At 37.6% G+C, this 19,707-nt stretch overlaps 1 protein-coding gene across 1 annotated transcript in view; it reads left to right on the forward strand.

The window, feature by feature from the left end:
- DIP-iota (Dpr-interacting protein iota) overlaps positions 1-19,284 on the forward strand; it is a 62,780-nt gene extending 43,496 nt beyond the window's left edge. Inside the window, exons 2-6 of the mRNA XM_073965180.1 lie at positions 17,945-18,042; positions 18,105-18,600; positions 18,660-18,941; positions 19,022-19,093; positions 19,155-19,284. Of these exons, the coding sequence (XP_073821281.1) occupies positions 17,945-18,042; positions 18,105-18,600; positions 18,660-18,941; positions 19,022-19,093; positions 19,155-19,252 (1,046 nt within the window). The 3' untranslated portion in view covers positions 19,253-19,284. The remainder of the gene's footprint in view (positions 1-17,944; positions 18,043-18,104; positions 18,601-18,659; positions 18,942-19,021; positions 19,094-19,154) is intronic.
- The last annotated feature ends 423 nt before the right edge of the window (positions 19,285-19,707 follow it).

A 19,707-nucleotide genomic window follows, 5' to 3' on the forward strand; every position in this document is an offset into this window, starting at 1 on the left:
ATTAAACGCTTTTTGAGCTTCTTCTGTCCATTTAAATTTCTTTTTCTTAGACAATAATTCCGTCAATGGGAAGGTGTATTTCGAGAATTCCCCAATGAAACGTCGGTACCAACCGATCATTCCCAAAAATTGACGGAGGGCACGCACTGAAGTTGGCGTAGGAAATTCTGATATAGCCTTCACCTTATCTGGGTCAACTTTAAGTGATCCTTCACCTACCACATATCCTAAATACTTCACTCTTTTTATTGCAAATGAGCTTTTATTAACATTTATAGTCAGATTTGCATTTCTGAACCGCATAGCCACTTCCTGGAGATGTTGCAGATGCTCCTCAAATCCCTCAGATACAATCAACAAATCATCCAAATATACGAAGACGCGAGACTTCAAATTGTATGGGATGACAATATCCATTAATCTGCACATTGTTTGGGGTGCATTGCAGAGCCCGAATGGCATTCTAGTAAATTGATAAAGGGGTCTGTTTGGAATTGTGAAGGCGGTTTTTGGTTTTGAGGAGTCATCTAACTTAATTTGCCAAAAGGCATCTTTTAAGTCCACTTTTGAAATAAACTGAACAGGTGGTAGCCTAGACAGTATTCCTTCGATATTAGGTATTGGGTATGAATCTTTAACTGTCACTGCATTTAGCTTTCTGCTATCAACGCAGAACCTAACCTTCTCTGGCTTCACTATTAATACTCCAGGGGAGGACCATGGAGATTGTGGGCATTCCTCAATTACACCTAATGAGAGCATCCTGTCAATTTCGGTACAAAGTAATTTCTCCTTAGCTGGCGATATTGGATAATATCTCTGTTTAATGGGTTTCGCACCCCCCGTATCGATATTATGCTCAACTAAACTTGTGCAACCTAAACCTTCTTTTTCAGAATTTGGGAACAAATCGACAATAGCATTTAACTTCCGGCGTTGTTCGTCCGTCAGTTCAATAAAATCAGAGTCATCACTGTGACTACTGATTTCGGCAATTTCCTTCATTATATTTATAGATATTTTAAATGTATTCCAAAAATCCATTCCACAAATTATGTCTTGTTTTATAGATTTGATTACCAAAAATTCAAATTTATACTCTTGATTTTGAAAGGAAAACTCCAAATTTACTATGCCTGAAATGTTCTGTCTCTGTCCATCCGCAGTTCTCACATTCCCGTGACACTTCTTGAAATTACGTAAGCTTTCTACCTTCTCGGCTAAATTACCCCCTATAACGCTTCTATTTGCTCCACTATCTAACAGTGCAAAATATAATTTGCCTCCGATCGATAATGGCAAAAAGGGTCTAGAATCATTATCTTTCATCACTATTGATGCAACCACACATTTCTTTAATGATTTTAAATTCCTCCAGAAATTCCTTATTCGAATAGCGCTACGTGTTAATTTAGGTCTTTTCTCTAAACTATAATTTTTACCTCCTTTTTGGTTTTCTAATAAGTCCTGTGGTATCAGTTCAAACTGATGGTCTAATATTATTTTACTCCCTACACTATCTTCCAAATTCCTTGTATTGTCTATTTTCGTATTGGCGCATGAGGATGTCCTTTCTTCAGTCGAAGGACATCCCTCCTGGCGTTTCCCGACTTGTTACAGTTTACACAGCTGGGCTTATATGCATTCTTCTGTCCGCAGCCGTAACAAAATATAGTTCTGTCCTTAACACACTCCTTGTAAGTGTGGCCATTTTCCCCGCAATTCCAGCATAGTATTGGTCTGTGGATCTCCAGCAAATTGCTATCGACTATTATGTCCTCCATTTCTTCGACATCGTCCCCAATTTGATATACTCTTCCTTTTTCACGAAATTGTTTATACCGATTATAAGCCTGAGTGTCCCCTACGAACTTCTCATGTTTTCTAACAGCCTTCCTCAAATCTGCTACAGTACTAATTTCGACGTGCAATAATTCGTGACGAATTTCCGATCGCAAATTCCTTAGTAGTGTTTCACACAACTCTTCATCACTCATCGGCGATCGAAGTTTATCGCATAATCCCATTATAGAGTCACAATAGTCGTCAAATGTCTCATTTGGTTTTTGTTTTCTACGACGTATGTCATCTCTAATGTCGTAATCATTATAGAATTCTTTATATTGTCTTTTTAAGGCAGTCGATAGATCAGACCACACTATATTATCGTTTTGGCGATGATATCTCCAAAACCATCCTAAAGCCTTACCGTCTAACAGTAAGTGAGCATACTTACATAATAATTGAAAGTCTCCACCAAGAGTATTTGAGGTCATAATATTGACCCTATATATAAACTCGTCTATCGGTATATCATTAAATTTTCCCGTATACGTTAATCTCCAGTTCCTTATTACTGCCATAGTCTTCTCTGAAGAATCGGGAGGTGCACTAGGCCTACTAGTAACTTCTCTTGGGTGAGTATCTACGGTTAAATTCCCTATACTATCCCTCATATTCCGACCTAAATCCAATCCTGATAGCAAAGTACCAATTTCGTTTGTTATTGATGTTGTGATTTCTCTTCTCATATCAGAAAGAGATTCAGAAATCATACTACGTACCCTATTCTCATCTACTGCATTTGACGTGCAAGTTGGAACATCCGTTGCTCCACTACGAAATCTTCCGGAATGATCTCTAATATTCCTTGATCTAGATCTAGTCAAAGGACCAGTTTCGCTTTCGTCGTTGACAACTAATGACACATTATTATTCCTCTCCAAATCTGCTGCTGTTAAATCCTCAAGACTTCGGGCAACAGGCATTTTTAAATATTTAAAATTTTATCTTCACTCAATATATGTATGTAAAAAAAAAAAAAAAATCCAACAATAATCTCTTATTAACCGCAAATATCGATAAATGTCACTACTCGGGAAAAGGCTATTCCATTAAGAGGCACATATTACATTACGATTAACACCATTAGTGTGGAATGTCATCCCTGAGGTATGTTTCCAAATGAACATCTAGATACAAAAATCTTCCCAGGAATGATCATTTTAAGAAATTGTATTTATGTATGAGGGTAATAGACCGACAAATTATCAACCTCCAAATCCGACTCTTTCTTCAAATACAATTTCCATGAATGAAGGGTGCATATCTTAGACGCAATGTCACTGGTTTGGTTCAATCAATACGTTCAAATCAAAATTCCAGTGAAATTCCCATCTAAGATGTTTGTATGTATATGCATGTGTGGAAATGTCGACACATCTCACAGGGTATCAAAATCCGAAAACCGAAATATGAAAATTCCGCTATGAGATATATCTACAATTAATATGTGTTTCTATGTAGGACCTCAACAGAAGAAGCAGATGTCATTTAATCTTCGATAATTGTGTAGCTGTTGAGGGCCCCACGTTGGGCGCCATTTAATTTATGTAACGATCCACCCTTATGGTTCCATCTCCTCCAGAGTTTGCTACCTTCTGGCCCCGGCCGTGCTCAGTCTGGGGCAGTTCTTTTCCTTCGGAGACGGATTCGGAGTCGTTCACATAAAAGTAAAGTTTAAGGTAGCTGTTTGTTTATGTGTTTGTATGACCATATGATGGTGTGTGTGTATTTGTATGCGAGTCTGTTGGTATGTGTGTGGGAAATGGTGTTAATCGAATGTGAGCAACATAAGATGTATGTGTGTTGCTCGTCGTTCGTTACCCACCCTTCCTGCTGACAAGTCGTTTTATGTCAGCCCTAATATACCTTTTAACAGATCACCCTCCCCCTTCGTGACATAACCAAACCGTTTAGTGATTCATATTTGTAATTGCAATGCATATATTTAACATCTTGGATAGATTATGAATAACAATAGTTTAATTAGAATAATTCGTGACTACCAAAAAGTATCTTAATTGTATGTATTGTAAAGAGTAAATATCATAGACAGTTTTAATATCGTTATAAGATTAAACAACACTAAATTGATATATTTAATGAGATAGGTGATTAGAAATTTTAAAGATAAGAATCTTAAAAAAAAATGATTATGAATTTATTGGATCGCAAACTTCTATGAAATGAATTATATGAATTATATTACTATTGGACTTACCCAATTACTCCAACGCAGTCTCCAGGCCTGTTGACGGTGGAATATGATGCCTCTTCTTCTAAAATCTTAATTTCATTTCATAAGAATGTTGCGATTACTTAAGATGTTTGAGTAATGTGTGTGCTTCTAGCAAATGAAAATAGTAACAAATGTTGATGATGCTGGAGATCCTTTTAAATATATATATTGTGATGGAAACGTTGTAAATAGAATATTGAGGAAATTGCAGCTTATTCCAACTATTCAGACATTGCAAAAGATAACTTAAATTTCTTGTAATTTTCACCAGAAAAAGAAACAATTTGGATTTTGTGACGTCTTGAAACCATTCACTAATATTTAAAATTTGGTCATCCTTCGAGGATATTTCGGACTATGAATTAGTTTCCTTTTCTAATTTTCAGCTTTCCGTTTTGAAGATAAAATCGGTTTAATAATGTGTCTTCAGTTTGGCCATAAATAATTTGATTCACAGACCACTAGGGTCTAAATTCCAAAATAGTTTTTTTTTTCCTCCAGTTTCTCCTTCCTTAAAAGGATATTGTTCCACAGGATATATATATATTTCCTCAGACTTTTCAAATAATGAATTTTCTTTTTAAAATATCAAGTTCTTTCCTCTTCGAAGTTTATTTATTAATTGAAAATTTTCTTAGTTTATTTATTTTCAAGTTGACAAGTTTTTCGTTTTGCCTACTGCTCCATCAAAACTTGCTATGCCCCCAATAAATATATTTTCTAGGGTACAAATAAATAACTAATTATATGCTGGACTTTGTGAGTTGACCAAAGTCACATGTTTTACAGAAGTTGCTGAAATTTGGTATTAAGTCTTCTTCATAAACGAATTGTTTAATTTTGCTTAAATACGTACCACTCGTGGTGGAGGGTATAACAAGTTCGTCCCGACGGAACTTAAAGCCGTTCTTACTTGTTGTACCCTAGTATAGCTTTTACGACAGTTTGAAGTTTGCCCTACGTTTCCACATTATCTGGACAGATAGAATCAGACAGTCAGAATGTGGATACGTTGAGAAGTATAGGGTTGTGCTATCTGTTGTGTTTGCAGCTGTTCGACATCCAGCTTCCGTCTTGTCTTAGCTCGCACTTTTTAACGCAACATTAAGACTAGTGTATTCCTTGGCTGCTACAAGGGAATGGTTATATTCAATGTTTGATTCTCAAATCGATCTGACATCTAAAACACTGGAACAGTATCTGTCCATTATTCTCTTTGATCGGGGCATTGGCGCAGAAGAGACTGATGTTAAAGGACTCTTTAGAGAGTAGGTGCAGTTAGCGCACTGGCTGATGTACTTGATAAGTAGAAAGATGTTTTTTATCACCTTACGCATTATAATATAGCTGTCATAAGCGAAACGTAAGCTACTTTTTGTATTTATGGTAAATCGGAGGCTGAAAACCTGGTCTCCAGATTCCTTCCGGTTGATGAAAGAATTGCCAAAATCAGTATAAAAGATTTTGTTAAAAGAATAATAACCAATTCCTTCTTTTTTGCTTAATCTGGTTCTCGGCATACCTCCAGATCTGGGAATATGCCAGTTTCGAGTAGGTTTGGCAGCGCAATTGAGAAGGTGAAGTGTGTCGTGTGGGTGTGTACCACATGCTGGACTTATGTTTTGCACTGTGTCATCGGTCCTTGCCCTAAAGGAATTTAGACGGTTGCACCATTTCGAACATAGTTGAGCCAAAACTACTCTGCTTTGTAGTGACAGCTGACGCTCATCAGCTGCGATAGATGGAGGATGTTCTCCGAGGACCGCATCCATTCAACATCCATGCATCCATGTGAATGCTATTTAAACCTGCTTGATAGGCTAGTTGATCAAGGGTTTATCTTCTAGCGTTTGACATCTCTTTCTGAAGATCCCTCCTGGCATGCCTAAGTGTGGGGGTCCTATCCACCATATGGTGATTAGAATGGCTCTCACGGTAAAACCCGAACAAGTACTGCAATAAAAGCATGCCATTCTATTGATGTACTGGAAGAATCGTTGTCTTCTCATGCGTTTGACTTATATTCGCGGACCAAACTGGCGACGCATAGCTCACCACAGACCGACCTATCGCGTTTTTTGTGGTCAACAAAGTTTCTTTATCCGCTAACCAAGTGCTGCATGCTAGGTTTCTACATCTTAGTTTGTCGCAGATAGCTGTGGTATGTGCGGACGACGTGAACATGCTGTCGAATGTGACCCCTAGAATTTTAGGGTAGTTTGTGGTCGGAACTCTGCTACCATCGACCATGACATTCAACTCTGTTCTCACCTCTGCCGTCGATGTAGTGAATAGAGCGGTCGTAGATTTAGTGGCGGATATTTCTATATTACTCATGTGGAAAGATAAGTTAAATAGGAGTTCACCGTTTCACAATTGACATCAGGGACCTGACGCCAAAATCGTACAATCATCTGCATACTTTACGATCTCAATGCAGTCTGGAGGGGGTGGTACAGGAGTGGTTAAGGTTAAACAGTTTCAGAGATATCACACCACATTGAGGAACTCCCTGTTTCACTCTACTGGGCTTGGTCTACACATATAATTGATTATCTAACGTTTCGAACTTTCCCGGAGGGTAGTCTGCTCAACGTCCTCAAACAGTGGATATTGCTTGACAGTATCAACGGCTTTTGATAAGTCCAGCACCAGCATCATTGTTCTATAGTTATAATTGAGTCCTCGACTGTTATGTGTGGAGATGACGTAAAGCGCTCGTGCTGTGCTGCTTACGGAACCCATGCTGAATAGCTACTGGATAGCTATTCTTGACTCTCGGTCTATACGATTCACCTTCGCTGGCATCCTTGCCTAGCTTTAATAGCGGAACAACCGCGACATGTTAGAACTTTAGTGAGATACTCAACTCCCGGCTCATCCAGCTGCTTCAGCATTACGCTGGAGATTCCATCAGAGCCCAACACTTTGGGTGATTTAGCGTTCCTGATGGCCTTTGCAACATCATCCATTTTAAATTGTGTTGGTTTATCTTCATCTCTTCGCCCTGTCACTCCCGGATGCTCAACAAACTGTAGATTAAAATAACTTTCGTCGCTCTGCGGATCAGTCAGCCAGGGTGAAGGTGACTTAACTGTTGCCCACAATTCACTTATTTCGGCTTCAATGTAGCAACTCTTCAGATGATTTAAGCTGAAAACACATCCAACGTTTGGATGAAGTTTTGTGTCGTTTTGGCCGTTTTTACACTGTTCGGGATGATGCCGAAAAATTCAAATTTATTTGAAATATATGCCGGCAAACATATCAACGCTGGACTTTGGTGTCGGCGTCGCCCTGTTGTTGTTGTTGTTTTCTCAACACCCACCACAAAACTTTACTCAAACGTTGGATGTGTTTTCAGCTTTAGCCACTTGTTCCGCTTATGCTCACTGACAAACTTGTCAACTTCCAGTGTCAGCTCCCTGGCCCGGAGTCACTGGGGTTGGCACGACTATGCTCAGCAGGTATATGGCTAGCGACTACAACAGTGATGATGTTTCGGCACGTTCTTTCTGATAACCGAACCTTAGAAGATTTGAGCTGATCTCTGATGCGGTGATTTGTAAGTAGTTATGGCTACCGAAAAGGTAAACCCCTTATTTGGTTAACTAAGTATCCCAGAAAACAAGTAAAAAAGAATCAGTCGGTTTAATACCCTCAGCCTATAACTGAGCTATGAACAGATCCCTAAATTTTAAAAGTAAAAACATTTCTGTAGCTAACGAAATGAGTTGTGAATTTTTCCAGAGTATTTTTAGGCGTTTATGGTAGGTATCATAAACAGTGAGCCTAACTATTCTACTATCAGACCCAAAAATTATAACCCGGTCTTATAAATGGCATATCCTGGCAACCCTTGGCTCAGACAATATATTCCCATCGTCGTCTCCGTTAACACACCAACGGACTTTATAACCTCTGAACCATAGAAAGGCTGATTGGCAAGAATTCAGAGATTTTACCAAAAACCGCTTCAGAGAGCTGCTCGCTCCCTCACATCCTCGGATAGATTAGAGAATTTTCTTCAAGATTTGAACCAGAACTGGCCGTGCGACCGAACAGTTATGGTGGCTCTTGACTTATTGAAAGCCTTCAATACCGTCAACGATGGCAAGGTGTTCGAGGACACAGAAAAGATTTCCATTCAACCGTGTTCGAAACGTTGGAAAATCATCCACATGTGCGAACACTAATCATTTGTGAAATTCAGAAATAAGTAGTCGAAGACCCGTTAAGTAAAACAGGGAGTTTCCCAAGGTGGGATTATATCTTCGGATCTGCTGATTGTACTATCTTGTCGCCGGGTCCTATTATCGATGTCATATGTGATAGATTAAATGTCTACATAGCTGACCTAGTGCAGATCTTCCATATGAGGAATATGAAAATATCCCTCGCAAAATCCACTGTCACACTGTTCACCAGCTGGACAGCTGAAATGTGTCTCCCCCTGAACATATCCTGATTCCGACGATGATATCCTGATTCCGACCACTAACTGCCCCACGATCGACAGCTATTTGCGATAACATCAAAAGTAGTAACACGGTTCTTAAGTCGCCGGGCGACAGGCCTTGGGGTGCTGACAAAGAAACCTTGTTGACCTCTTATAAAGCAATAGGCCAGTCTGTGGTAAGCTATGCGGCGTTAGTGTGGTATGTTAGCGATACGCAGTGGAAGAATATCTAAACTTGCCAGAATGCCGCCCTGAAGACTGCGAGTTTCACTCTTTCCTCGAATTCGAGCGACCATGTCGGAGCTCTGGTTCGTGTCATTGTCATTTATCTTCTGCATCTCCTCATATACTACAGTAGTCGACACCTCTGCACCTCAAATTAAAGTTCGAAATCTGTCCATGCAATGACCCGTAATGAGTCCTACAGTGATTTTCATCTCTAGAATATCGAGCGAGAAAGGGAATTGGTTCTACGTAGGGAAATCGCAGGCCAAATAGCCTTTGATATTCTGCATCCAGCTATCATATTCACTGATGTAATAACACATCAGTGACCAGACAGACGGCAACACTGATGAGCGTTGAATCATAAAATAAAAACCATTGTTAGTCAATCTCTAACATGACATTCTATAGAAAATTTTTTACAGAAATTCCAAAAACTCCAGACACTCAACAAAAAGTAAACTCCACAAACGTGTCTTCGCCCCATTCCATATATGGTCTCAGAGTCCATATATCATGCAATAAACAAATTATAAAATATTTTGTTGCTAATACACCGTAAAAGAGCAACATGTTCCAGCAAATTACCTCCTAACTATTCATTGTTTGAAATTCTAAGGACTCCCTTCTCATAGGCAGGAAACAAACATCGAATGTGGTGGCATTTAGGTTATGCCATATATTTTGATGCAGTTTCGTTTTGTTTATATTATTCCTTAATATGTGTAGAATTATGCAGTGGTAGGTGGGACATTATGTTCCTGTGTGCAATTCCTTAAACGGGAAAAATGCTTTTGTTTCCCAAAATGCCTTGGCCAACAAATATGCCATGAATTATTTTGCAACAAATTCTTTTTCCATATTTTTGTGTATATCCGTGGTATACAGGGGAGTCGATTACGGTCTAGACACTTGGGAATTAGTTGGGTTTGTTGCTATGGGGAAGTAAGGAAGTTGTTGTTTTATGGCGCCAAAACATCAATTATCTCAACATAGACACGACCATCTGAGGAGGGACATGCGTGGATTTTTTATAGAATATTTTCTCGGCGGCCACCTGAGGAGCTAAAGGCGTGGATCTTTTAAAGAAAACTTTTTCAAAGAAATATTTTTTTAAAGAATATTTTTTTCAAAGACCACCTGAGGTACTGCTGGCGTCGATTTTTTAAAGAATATTTTTGCAAAGACCACCTGAGGTACTACAGGCGTGGATTTTTTAAAGAATATTTTTGCAAAGACCACCTGAGGTACTTCAGGCGTGGATTTTTTAAAGAATATTTTTTCAAAGACCACTTGAGGTACTGCAGGCGTGGATTTTTTAAAGAATATTTTTGCAAAGACCACCTGAGGTACTACAGGCGTAGATTTTTTAAAGAATATTTTTGCAAAGACCACCTGAGGTACTACAGGCGTAGATTTTTGAAAGAATATTATTTCAAAGACCGCCTGAGGTATTACCGGCGTGGATTTTTGAATGAATATTATTTCAAAGACCACCTGAGGTATTACAGGCGTGGATTTTTTAAAGAATATTTTTTTCAACCAACACCTGAGCTGCTACAGGCTTGGATTTTTTAAAGAATATTTTTTTCAACCAACACCTGAGCTGCTACAGGCGTGGATTTTTAAAGAATATTTTTTTCAACCAACACCTGAGCTGCTACATGCTGGATTTTTTAAAGAATATTTTTTTCAACCACCACCTGAGCTGCTACAGGCGTGGATTTTTTAAAGAATATTTTTTTCAACCACCACCTGAGGTACTGCTGGCGTCGATTTTTTAAAGAATATTTTTGCAAAGACCACCTGAGGTACTACAGGTGTGGATTTTTTAAAGAATATTTTTGCAAAGACCACCTGAGGTACTTCAGGCGTGGATTTTTTAAAGAATATTTTTTCAAAGACCACTTGAGGTACTGCAGGCGTGGATTTTTTAAAGAATATTTTTTTCAACCAACACCTGAGCTGCTACAGGCGTGGATTTTTAAAGAATATTTTTTTCAACCAACACCTGAGCTGCTACAGGCGTGGATTTTTTAAAGAATATTTTTTTCAACCAACACCTGAGCTGCTACAGGCGTGGATTTTTTAAAGAATATTTTTTTCAACCAACACCTGAGCTGCTACAGGCGTGGATTTTTTAAAGAATATTTTTTTCAACCAACACCTGAGCTGCTACAGGCGTGGATTTTTTAAAGAATATTTTTTTCAACCAACACCTGAGCTGCTACAGGCGTGGATTTTTTAAAGAATATTTTTTTCAACCAACACCTGAGCTGCTACAGGCGTGGATTTTTTAAAGAATATTTTTTTCAACCAACACCTGAGCTGCTACAGGCGTGGATTTTTTAAAGAATATTTTTTTCAACCAACACCTGAGCTGCTACAGGCGTGGATTTTTTAAAGAATATTTTTTTCAACCAACACCTGAGCTGCTACAGGCGTGGATTTTTTAAAGAATATTTTTTTCAACCAACACCTGAGCTGCTACAGGCGTGGATTTTTTAAAGAATATTTTTTTCAACCAACACCTGAGCTGCTACAGGCGTGGATTTTTTAAAGAATATTTTTTTCAACCAACACCTGAGCTGCTACAGGCGTGGATTTTTTAAAGAATATTTTTTTCAACCAACACCTGAGCTGCTACAGGCGTGGATTTTTTAAAGAATATTTTCTTCAACCAACACCTGAGCTCCTACAGGCGTGGATTTTTTAAAGAATATTTTTTTCAACCAACACCTGAGCTGCTACAGCGTGGATTTTTTAAAGAATATTTTTTTCAACCAACACCTGAGCTGTTACAGGCGTGGATTTTTTTAAGAATATTTTTTTCAACCAACACCTGAGCTGTTACAGGCGTGGATTTTTTAAAGAATATTTTTTTCAACCAACACCTGAGCTGCTACAGGCGTGGATTTTTTAAAGAATATTTTTTTCAACCAACACCTCAGGTGCTACAGGCGTGGATTTTTTAAAGAATATTTTTTTCAACCAACACCTCAGGTGCTACAGGCGTGGATTTTTTAAAGAATATTTTTTTCAACCAACACCTCAGTTGCTACAGGCGTGGATTTTTTAAAGAATATTTTTTTCAACCAACACCTGAGCTGCTACAGGCGTGGATTTTTTAAAGAATATTTTTTTCAACCAACACCTGAGCTGCTACAGGCGTGGATTTTTTAAAGATTATTTTCTTCAACCAACACCTGAGCTCCTACAGGCGTGGATTTTTTAAAGAATATTTTTTTCAACCAACACCTGAGCTGCTACAGGCGTGGATTTTTTAAAGATTATTTTCTTCAACCAACACCTGAGCTCCTACAGGCGTGGATTTTTTAAAGAATATTTTTTTCAACCAACACCTGAGCTGCTACAGCGTGGATTTTTTAAAGAATATTTTTTTCAACCAACACCTGAGCTGCTACAGGCGTGGATTTTTTAAAGAATATTTTTTTCAACCAACACCTGAGCTGCTACAGGCGTGGATTTTTTAAAGAATATTTTTTTCAACCAATACCTGAGCTGCTATAGGCGTGGATTTTTTAAAGAATATTTTTTCAACCAATACCTGAGCTGCTATAGGCGTGGATTTTTTAAAGAATATTTTTTCAACCAATACCTGAGCTGCTATAGGCGTGGATTTTTTAAAGAATATTTTTTCAACCAATACCTGAGCTGCTATAGGCGTGGATTTTTTAAAGAATATTTTTTCAACCAATACCTGAGCTGCTACAGGCGTGGATTTTTTAAAGAATATTCTTTAAAAAATCCACGCCTGTAGCAGCTCAGGTATTGGTTGAAAAAATATTCTTTAAAAAATCCACGCCTATAGCAGCTCAGGTATTGGTTGAAAAAATATTCTTTAAAAAATCCACGCCTATAGCAGCTCAGGTATTGGTTGAAAAAATATTCTTTAAAAAATCCACGCCTATAGCAGCTCAGGTATTGGTTGAAAAAATATTCTTTAAATAATCCACGCCTATAGCAGCTCAGGTATTGGTTGAAAAAAATATTCTTTAAAAAATCCACGCCTGTAGCAGCTCAGGTGTTGGTTGAAAAAAATATTCTTTAAAAAATCCACGCCTGTAGCAGCTCAGGTGTTGGTTGAAAAAAATATTCTTTAAAAAATCCACGCTGTAGCAGCTCAGGTGTTGGTTGAAAAAAATATTCTTTAAAAAATCCACGCCTGTAGGAGCTCAGGTGTTGGTTGAAGAAAATATTCTTTAAAAAATCCACGCCTGTAGCAGCTCAGGTGTTGGTTGAAAAAAATATTCTTTAAAAAATCCACGCCTGTAGCAGCTCAGGTGTTGGTTGAAAAAAATATTCTTTAAAAAATCCACGCCTGTAGCAGCTCAGGTATTGGTTGAAAAAATATTCTTTAAAAAATCCACGCCTATAGCAGCTCAGGTATTGGTTGAAAAAATATTCTTTAAAAAATCCACGCCTATAGCAGCTCAGGTATTGGTTGAAAAAATATTCTTTAAAAAATCCACGCCTATAGCAGCTCAGGTATTGGTTGAAAAAATATTCTTTAAAAAATCCACGCCTATAGCAGCTCAGGTATTGGTTGAAAAAAATATTCTTTAAAAAATCCACGCCTGTAGCAGCTCAGGTGTTGGTTGAAAAAAATATTCTTTAAAAAATCCACGCCTGTAGCAGCTCAGGTGTTGGTTGAAAAAAATATTCTTTAAAAAATCCACGCTGTAGCAGCTCAGGTGTTGGTTGAAAAAAATATTCTTTAAAAAATCCACGCCTGTAGGAGCTCAGGTGTTGGTTGAAGAAAATATTCTTTAAAAAATCCACGCCTGTAGCAGCTCAGGTGTTGGTTGAAAAAAATATTCTTTAAAAAATCCACGCCTGTAGCAGCTCAGGTGTTGGTTGAAAAAAATATTCTTTAAAAAATCCACGCCTGTAGCAGCTCAGGTGTTGGTTGAAAAAAATATTCTTTAAAAAATCCACGCCTGTAGCAGCTCAGGTGTTGGTTGAAAAAAATATTCTTTAAAAAATCCACGCTGTAGCAGCTCAGGTGTTGGTTGAAAAAAATATTCTTTAAAAAATCCACGCCTGTAGCAGCTCAGGTGTTGGTTGAAAAAAATATTCTTTAAAAAATCCACGCCTGTAGCAGCTCAGGTGTTGGTTGAAAAAAATATTCTTTAAAAAATCCACGCCTGTAGCAGCTCAGGTGTTGGTTGAAAAAAATATTCTTTAAAAAATCCACGCCTGTAGCAGCTCAGGTGTTGGTTGAAAAAAATATTCTTTAAAAAATCCACGCCTGTAGCAGCTCAGGTGTTGGTTGAAAAAAATATTCTTTAAAAAATCCACGCCTGTAGCAGCGCAGGTGTTGGTTGAAAAAAATATTCTTTAAAAAATCCACGCCTGTAGCAGCTCAGGTGTTGGTTGAAAAAAATATTCTTTAAAAAATCCACGCCTGTAGCAGCTCAGGTGTTGGTTGAAAAAAATATTCTTTAAAAAATCCACGCCTGTAGCAGCTCAGGTGTTGGTTGAAAAAAATATTCTTTAAAAAATCCACGCCTGTAGCAGCTCAGGTGTTGGTTGAAAAAAATATTCTTTAAAAAATCCACGCCTGTAGCAGCTCAGGTGTTGGTTGAAAAAAATATTCTTTAAAAAATCCACGCCTGTAGCAGCTCAGGTGTTGGTTGAAAAAAATATTCTTTAAAAAATCCACGCCTGTAGCAGCTCAGGTGTTGGTTGAAAAAAATATTCTTTAAAAAATCCACGCCTGTAGCAGCTCAGGTGTTGGTTGAAAAAAATATTCTTTAAAAAATCCACGCCTGTAGCAGCTCAGGTGTTGGTTGAAAAAAATATTCTTTAAAAAATCCACGCCTGTAGCAGCTCAGGTGTTGGTTGAAAAAAATATTCTTTAAAAAATCCACGCCTGTAGCAGCTCAGGTGTTGGTTGAAAAAAATATTCTTTAAAAAATCCACGCCTGTAGCAGCTCAGGTGTTGGTTGAAAAAAATATTCTTTAAAAAATCCACGCCTGTAGCAGCTCAGGTGTTGGTTGAAAAAAATATTCTTTAAAAAATCCACGCCTGTAGCAGCTCAGGTGTTGGTTGAAAAAAATATTCTTTAAAAAATCCACGCCTGTAGCAGCTCAGGTGTTGGTTGAAAAAAATATTCTTTAAAAAATCCACGCCTGTAGCAGCTCAGGTGTTGGTTGAAAAAAATATTCTTTAAAAAATCCACGCCTGTAGCAGCTCAGGTGTTGGTTGAAAAAAATATTCTTTAAAAAATCCACGCCTGTAGCAGCTCAGGTGTTGGTTGAAAAAAATATTCTTTAAAAAATCCACGCCTGTAGCAGCTCAGGTGTTGGTTGAAAAAAATATTCTTTAAAAAATCCACGCCTGTAGCAGCTCAGGTGTTGGTTGAAAAAAATATTCTTTAAAAAATCCACGCCTGTAGCAGCTCAGGTGTTGGTTGAAAAAAATATTCTTTAAAAAATCCACGCCTGTAGCAGCTCAGGTGTTGGTTGAAAAAAATATTCTTTAAAAAATCCACGCCTGTAGCAGCTCAGGTGTTGGTTGAAAAAAATATTCTTTAAAAAATCCACGCCTGTAGCAGCTCAGGTGTTGGTTGAAAAAAATATTCTTTAAAAAATCCACGCCTGTAGCAGCTCAGGTGTTGGTTGAAAAAAATATTCTTTAAAAAATCCACGCCTGTAGCAGCTCAGGTGTTGGTTGAAAAAAATATTCTTTAAAAAATCCAACCAACACCTGAGCTGCTACAGGCGTGGATTTTTTAAAGAATATTTTTTTCAACCAACACCTGAGCTGCTACAGGCGTGGATTTTTTAAAGAATATTTTTTTCAACCAACACCTGAGCTGCTACAGGCGTGGATTTTTTAAAGAATATTTTTTTCAACCAACACCTGAGCTGCTACATGCGTGGATTTTTTTAAAAAATATTTTTTTTCAACCAACACCTGAGCTGCTACAGGCGTGGATTTTTTAAAGAATATTTTTTTCAACCAACACCTGAGCTGCTACAGGCGTGGATTTTTTAAAGAATATTTTTTTCAACCAACACCTGAGCTGCTACAGGCGTGGATTTTTTAAAGAATATTTTTTTCAACCAACACCTGAGCTGCTACAGGCGTGGATTTTTTAAAGAATATTTTTTTCAACCAACACCTCAGGTGCTACAGGCGTGGATTTTTTAAAGAATATTTTTTTCAACCAACACCTCAGGTGCTACAGGCGTGGATTTTTTAAAGAATATTTTTTTCAACCAACACCTCAGTTGCTACAGGCGTGGATTTTTTAAAGAATATTTTTTTCAACCAACACCTCAGGTGCTACAAGCGTGGATTTTTTAAAGAATATTTTTTTCAACCAACACCTCAGTTGCTACAGGCGTGGATTTTTTAAAGAATATTTTTTTCAACCAACACCTCAGGTGCTACAGGCGTGGATTCTTTAAAGAATATTTTTTTCAACCAACACCTGAGCTGCTACAGGCGTGAATTTTTCAAAGAATATTTTTTTCAACCAACACCTGAGCTGCTACAGGCGTGGATTTTTTAAAGAATATTTTTTTCAACCAACACCTGAGCTGCTACAGGCGTGGATTTTTTAAAGAATATTTTTTTCAACCAACACCTGAGCTGCTACAGGCGTGGATTTTTTAAAGAATATTTTTTTCAACCAACACCTGAGCTGCTACAGGCGTGGATTTTTTAAAGAATATTTTCTTCAACCAACACCTGAGCTCCTACAGGCGTGGATTTTTTAAAGAATATTTTTTTCAACCAACACCTGAGCTGCTACAGCGTGGATTTTTTAAAGAATATTTTTTTCAACCAACACCTGAGCTGTTACAGGCGTGGATTTTTTAAAGAATATTTTTTTCAACCAACACCTGAGCTGTTACAGGCGTGGATTTTTTAAAGAATATTTTTTTCAACCAACACCTGAGCTGCTACAGGCGTGGATTTTTTAAAGAATATTTTTTTCAACCAACACCTGAGCTGCTACAGGCGTGGATTTTTTAAAGAATATTTTTTTCAACCAACACCTGAGCTGCTACAGGCGTGGATTTTTTAAAGAATATTTTTTTCAACCAACACCTGAGCTGCTACAGGCGTGGATTTTTTAAAGAATATTTTCTTCAACCAACACCTGAGCTCCTACAGGCGTGGATTTTTTAAAGAATATTTTTTTCAACCAACACCTGAGCTGCTACAGCGTGGATTTTTTAAAGAATATTTTTTTCAACCCACACCTGAGCTGTTACAGGCGTGGATTTTTTTAAGAATATTTTTTTCAACCAACACCTGAGCTGTTACAGGCGTGGATTTTTTAAAGAATATTTTTTTCAACCAACACCTGAGCTGCTACAGGCGTGGATTTTTTAAAGAATATTTTTTTCAACCAACACCTGAGCTGCTACAGCGTGGATTTTTTAAAGAATATTTTTTTCAACCAACACCTGAGCTGTTACAGGCGTGGATTTTTTAAAGAATATTTTTTTCAACCAACACCTGAGCTGTTACAGGCGTGGATTTTTTAAAGAATATTTTTTTCAACTAACACCTGAGCTGCTACAGGCGTAGATTTTTTAAAGAATATTTTTTTCAACCAACACCTGAGCTGCTACAGGCGTAGATTTTTTAAAGAATATTTTTTTCAACCAACACCTGAGCTGCTACAGGCGTGGATTTTATAAAAAATATTTTTTTCAACCAACACCTGAGCTGCTATAGGCGTGGATTTTTTAAAGAATACTTTTTTTCAACCAACACCTGAGCTGCTATAGGCGTGGATTTTGACCACAGGAGGAGCTACAGGCTTTTTTGAGAATATTTGTTCAAAGACCACTAGACGGGCTACAATCGTGGCTTTTTTAAAGAATATTTTTTCAATGACCTCCTGAGGAGCTACAGGCTTTTTTAAGAATATGTTTCACAGACCACCTAAGGAGCTACAAGCGGTTTTAAGATTTTTTTCGTCGAAGACTTTTCACTGGTCTTTTAGGGTTAAAAGTCCTCTCCCAGGTCTTCTATAGTTGGAAGACTTTTTATAGGTTGTCTATAGTTAATGAGACCTTTTAGAGGTCTTCTATAGTTTAGAAGACCTTCTACAGGTCTTCAATAATTAGAATATTTTTCATTGTTAAAAAAAAACTTTTATTAACCTACAGAAATTTGTTATTCCTTTCAGCTGATCCTAAGTTCAGTGGTCCCATAAATAACGTAACAGTTCCTGTTGGTCGAGATGCCATACTTACCTGCGTAGTTCATGACTTGGTATCCTTTAAGGTGAAAAATTTAGATTCCAAAATTACTTCTGTGAATTTACAGTCATATCCTTACCTTTCCAGATGGCCTGGCTGCGTGTTGACACCCAAACCATCCTCAGCATACAAAATCATGTAATCACGAAAAATCATCGCATTAGTATAAGTCACACCGAACATCGTATATGGCAGCTGCGTATACGGGATGTTCAAGAATCGGATCGTGGTTGGTATATGTGTCAAATTAATACGGATCCAATGAAAAGTCAGGTGGGCTACTTGGATGTGGTGGTACCACCGGATATAATTGATGTTCAAACCAGCAATGATATGGTTGTAGAAGTGGGCACGAATATAAGTCTAACATGTACGGCGACGGGTCTGCCAATGCCAACAATAACATGGCGTAGAGAAAAAGATCTGCCGCTCTTTGTGGAGAATGGACGTTACATTTACAGTATGGAAGGACAAAATCTTACACTGCCTCATGTAACGAGAGATACAATGGGGGCCTATTTGTGTATAGCCTCGAATGGGGTACCGCCCACCGTGAGCAAAAGGATATCGGTGATAGTTAATTGTAAGTCAGGAACTTCTAAATACATTCGATTTTTCTAAATTTTGTTTTCTTTGTTTTAGTCCTTCCCAAAATCTACACCCGTTACGACACCATTTATGTTGGTTTTGGACAAAAGGTAACACTGGAATGTGTATCAGAATCCCATCCTGCCTCGGTAAATTATTGGCTTAAGGACAAAGAATTTATACAGGGTGGTTCGTATGAAACAATCTCTGTAAACGGTATCTATAAGATGGTAATGCGTTTGGTTGTACGCCCCCTCAAGGCCAAAGATTTTGGAGAATATCGCTGCGTTGCCAAAAATATGTTGGGTGAAATGGAACAAATCATAACCCTACACCGTAAGTTCTTGGTTGATTGAGGTTGCTTGAAGAAATTATTATTATTATTATTATTATTTTTTTTTTTTTTTTGATTTCAGATAAAGCCAAAAAGAACCTCCAACATGCATTCCAAACAAACAGCAAGGACAATCAATATATAATTATAGAAGGTAGGTCGTTTCATTTTTAATCGGAATTGATTAATATATTTGGAATTCTTTTGGATTTCAGAATACATATCCGGCCATAATTTGTCCTCCAAACCAAATTTATGTTTTCTAGTTCTAATCTGTATTTATTGTTTAGTGTTAAATAATTTTAAATTGTGAATAAATTTAAGATTGTAATATTTTCAAAAAAACTGTTCCCCAATTTGTTGATCACTTTTCGGCTTATTCTTTCTTGGCGGAATTACATTTGAATTAAAAATGGAATTCTCGTATTACAATTGAAATATTACGAATTGAATTCGAATTACTTCTTAAAATGGTGTAGATCTGCTTATCTAGCCTGACTATGTAGGGACATCTATTGCTTGCCGGGTGGTGGTTGCTGTTTGGACTCAAATCACGGGTAGAGCTTCGACTCGGTGAGAAGTTTAATTTTCAACCGGGTGCTGTAACCCACAGAGCAGCGATGGTATAAGGTGGTCCTCAATCTCCCACCAAGAGAGAATTGAAGCCCATAATTGTGGATCTTCGAATTGGTACCTGCGGAATAGATTTGTGAGACTCTGCTTTGTCATCATCACGTCGAAGAATATGTTCAATACACTGTCATTTAT

The sequence above is a fragment of the Musca autumnalis genome, unplaced genomic scaffold, assembly GCF_047663935.1.
Source record: "Musca autumnalis isolate F117 unplaced genomic scaffold, ASM4766393v1 scaffold_2, whole genome shotgun sequence".
NCBI lineage: Eukaryota > Metazoa > Arthropoda > Insecta > Diptera > Muscidae > Musca > Musca autumnalis.